The sequence below is a fragment of the Bactrocera dorsalis genome, chromosome 2 (assembly GCF_023373825.1).
Source record: "Bactrocera dorsalis isolate Fly_Bdor chromosome 2, ASM2337382v1, whole genome shotgun sequence".
In the NCBI taxonomy this organism is placed as follows: domain Eukaryota; kingdom Metazoa; phylum Arthropoda; class Insecta; order Diptera; family Tephritidae; genus Bactrocera; species Bactrocera dorsalis.
In genome coordinates, this window is record NC_064304.1 from 83,117,452 (window position 1) to 83,121,080 (window position 3,629).

At 37.9% G+C, this 3,629-nt stretch overlaps 1 protein-coding gene across 1 annotated transcript; it reads right to left on the bottom strand.

The window, feature by feature from the left end:
- Nucleotides 1-260: 260 nt before the first annotated feature.
- On the bottom strand, nucleotides 261-2,239 carry LOC125776206 (probable cytochrome P450 6a21). The gene is made up of 2 exons (XM_049447194.1): nucleotides 863-2,239; nucleotides 261-795 (listed from the first exon to the last, which is right to left on the bottom strand). Exons 1-2 carry the CDS (start codon nucleotides 1,956-1,958, stop codon nucleotides 377-379), a joined length of 1,515 nt encoding a protein of 504 aa, XP_049303151.1. The 5' UTR covers nucleotides 1,959-2,239; the 3' UTR covers nucleotides 261-376.
- Between the last annotated feature and the right edge of the window lie 1,390 nt (nucleotides 2,240-3,629).

The following is a 3,629-nucleotide window of genomic DNA, read 5'->3' on the forward strand; positions in this document are numbered from 1 at the left end:
ATAGGTACTAATTTTGCTCCCCAGATATTACAAATATATGTACATACATATGTATATCAGACGAATGAATCTTTTTACAATCACTTCTTAGTTCACTAATTCGATATTGACTGTAGTTCCAGCCACTTTTCGTCAGATTTCGTAACCTTACCTTAGAATTATTATTACATCACTACAATACAGTCCAAAAATTTACCAAGCCTACCATGGAACGCCATTTGGACTCTCATCATCTTACTTGCAAATATTACAGACGTACGTTTCGTTAAAATACGATTAAGAATATTTAAACACTTTATTATTTTAGAAACGATCCCATAAAAATATTAATCAGCAATACTATTTGTAAATTCGTTTTAAGATTGTAACTTTCTGCTCATACTTTCTCAACGTACAGATAAATGGGATGCTCAGGCTGCACCAAAAAGTTTTTCTTGTCAAATGTCATCGGAATCGGAGTTTTCTCACACATAGAAAACTTGAAGTTCTTCAAGAGCAGAGCTAAGCCAATACGAGCTTGCATTTGACCAAAGCGCATGCCAATACAATTGCGTGGTCCCTCGCCGAAGGGCAGCCATTCGATACTATCACGCTGAGCCACCTTCTCGGATGTAAAATTATCGGGGTCGAAAGTGTCGGGATTGGGATAAATATCAGCATCACGATGATAAGCAGCGCTCGGTATGAGGACTTGCATACCCTTGGCGATGACAAATTTCGGGTTACCCGGCACTGGATACTCCTCCATACACTCACGATTTAACACGGGAAGCACAGTATAGAGCCGAAGTGTTTCTATGTACAATAATAGAATCTACTTTAATAATATTTCATATAGCTAAGTATTGTAGTTTGATCTTACCGGAAATGACTTGGTCCAAATAGACCATTTCTTTCATGCATTCATAAGTGAATTCGCCCTTGTGTTTCTCCAGAACTTCAATGACTTCGTCACGCACACGCTGTTGTATATCTTCACGTTGTGCCAGTTCGTACAATGCGAAGCTCATGGTAGTCGACGATGTCTCGAAGCCAGCAACGAGAAATACAAACGCCTGGGCAGCTAATTCTTCAACAGAAATGCTTATGTCTTGACCGTCTTCGGATTTCAACAATTTATTGTTTTTCAATTCCAGCAGCATGTCAAAGAAATCGTTGCAACGAATATTATTCTTCTCACGGTAGGCGATATTTTCGTGCACAAGACCCATGTAGAATTCAGTGATATGATCGGGTGTACTTTTAATATGTAGTCTTCGACACAATTTCGGGAAACTATTCAGCAACGCCAAACCGATTTTTCCGTGACGCAAATCAGTGAAGACACGTTTGCCCATGTGTCGGAATTCATCGCTGGGATTGTTCAAACTATTCACTTCAATACCGAATGCACAAGTGCCGATAACGTCGGTGGTGAAACGCGCCAAATAATCACCTACCTCCAAAATCGGCTCCTTCTCTATAGCCTCCGCCACAACGTGCACAAACTCCTCACCTACGCGGCAGACAGTCGGGAACATATACTTCATTTTACCGGATGTGAAGGTGGGCGATAGCTTATTGCGCATTACACGCCATCTGTGTCCCTCCAAGAGAAGTAGTGTTCCGGTGAGCGGATCATCCTCCACATTTGTGTAGAAGCCGCGATCAACAAAATTATTAAAATCCTTAATAAGTATGGCTTTGGCCAATTTTGTATCCAGAATGAAAGCCGCAGGGCGTTGAAACCAAAAGAAACCACAAAATGGGCCAGTTCCCTTAAATTTTTTGTAAGTGTTCAGCCATATCTCCACAAATGAACGTGACGAGCGTATGCCATTTAAATTGCCGAGTAAATAACTTGGTTTCTCACAGGCAATGCCACGCACCTCCCAATACATGAAATGTTGACGTAGCCAGTAGACCGCATACCCCAGTAGTCCCAGCAGCGTGGCCAGCAGGATTTGGGTGACAGACATTTTTGGAAAATTAATAAAAGCGACGCACAAAGAAATTATTTTCAGCAATCGGTCAGTTCGAGCGTGTGATAACAACAGCGGTCTGCGTACTAAAATAATAACGAAACTCTTGTCACTGCCAAAGGTGCGTAGTCAGGGTGAGAAATTATTTTTGCATTAAATAACATCACTACAATACAGTCCAAAAATACTTTGAGTACGATTGCACGAGCTTTTAGTGTGCGAATTCTTGGAGTACACTTGTTCTCTAACGCTTGAGACAGAAGTAAATACAAACCATTTGAAAGCCGTAGTAGAGATTCTCCGGTGTGCTTATCTATTATTACGCTCCCAAAAGTTTAGTAATTGATCACTTAAATCGCGTTGTTATTTTTGTTTTGGAATTTATATTAATTCTTATCAAATTATCTTGGGCTTCCAAGTGGCTCAAAGTTTAGAAAACAAATCGTAAAAACCTGATAACTCAACAAAGGTGTTGGTTTAAAATTTTTATAATATATCTTTATATATAAAAATTACGTGTACTGTTGTTTATCCACGATGGATGCCTAAACTACTGAACCGATTTTAGTAAAATTTAGCATATTTTGTCCCGTTTGAACCAACTTAGAAGATAGGATAGTAAAAACCATTCATAAATTAAAAATATGGTGAAAGCACTATTAAATGGATATATCAGAAATATTTTTTCAGAAAGGTTAGCTTTCGAATAAACCCTTTCATAACGTCTTGAACGACGTCTTTATTCCACTTTTTCCACTCAAGTCCTGGGACAACTTGACGATCAAGCTAAAACAGCTGATCACATAATATTTCGTTATATTCCTGGGCTGATATTCAAATATACATACATATGTATGTAGATCTATCCATGACGACGGCAATTTGAAACTATCATTGCTTATCATATTATTGTTTGCAGCTTACGTCACGGCTGTCAACTCAAATCAATTTTGGCAAATATAGTTTGCGTGTTCAACTTCAAAGCAAATTCTTGATCGTCTAACTGCGGCGTTAAACAAAGTCTATAGAATTTAGACGAATGAATTCTCTCGAATATTTGCTTGAATGCTCTCAACAATCTAGCTGCCTGCTCTCCAAATAACGTAAAGCAATCATTGCTGATAAATATAGAGTCTCACACGAAAGACTATGCATGAGACTTCCCCTCACGATACGGTTATGGAGGTTCAGAAAGCATACAATTTGTCATTATGAAAATATTACTATTAATGGATGAGGAGGGAACACTGTTACTAAACACTCAAAGGTCAGTAACATACAAACATACTTCAACAACAGCAAACAATTCTCAAAATATTACTGTCAAGTTGTAAATATTAGATGACATGGAGCGCAATGTCAACAACAAACTTGTTGTACAAAGTAATACAGCTAATAATATGAGAACAATAGCGTCGCATTTTCTTAAGGCAATTAAAACAATATCTATTTATTAAAAGTTTGCGCTTAAATTAACAGCATCTACGTACAACAAATGTTATTAATCTTTCACTAAACTTAATATACATGCATACGAGTACGTATGTATGTGTATAACCTATACGAGTAATGCAAATTGCGAGACGAAAAAATGTTTGGCTGTGCGCGATCTCAGTTCTTCCTTAATTATTGAAAGGTTTTTATTTACATTGCTATCTCTGCATGTAC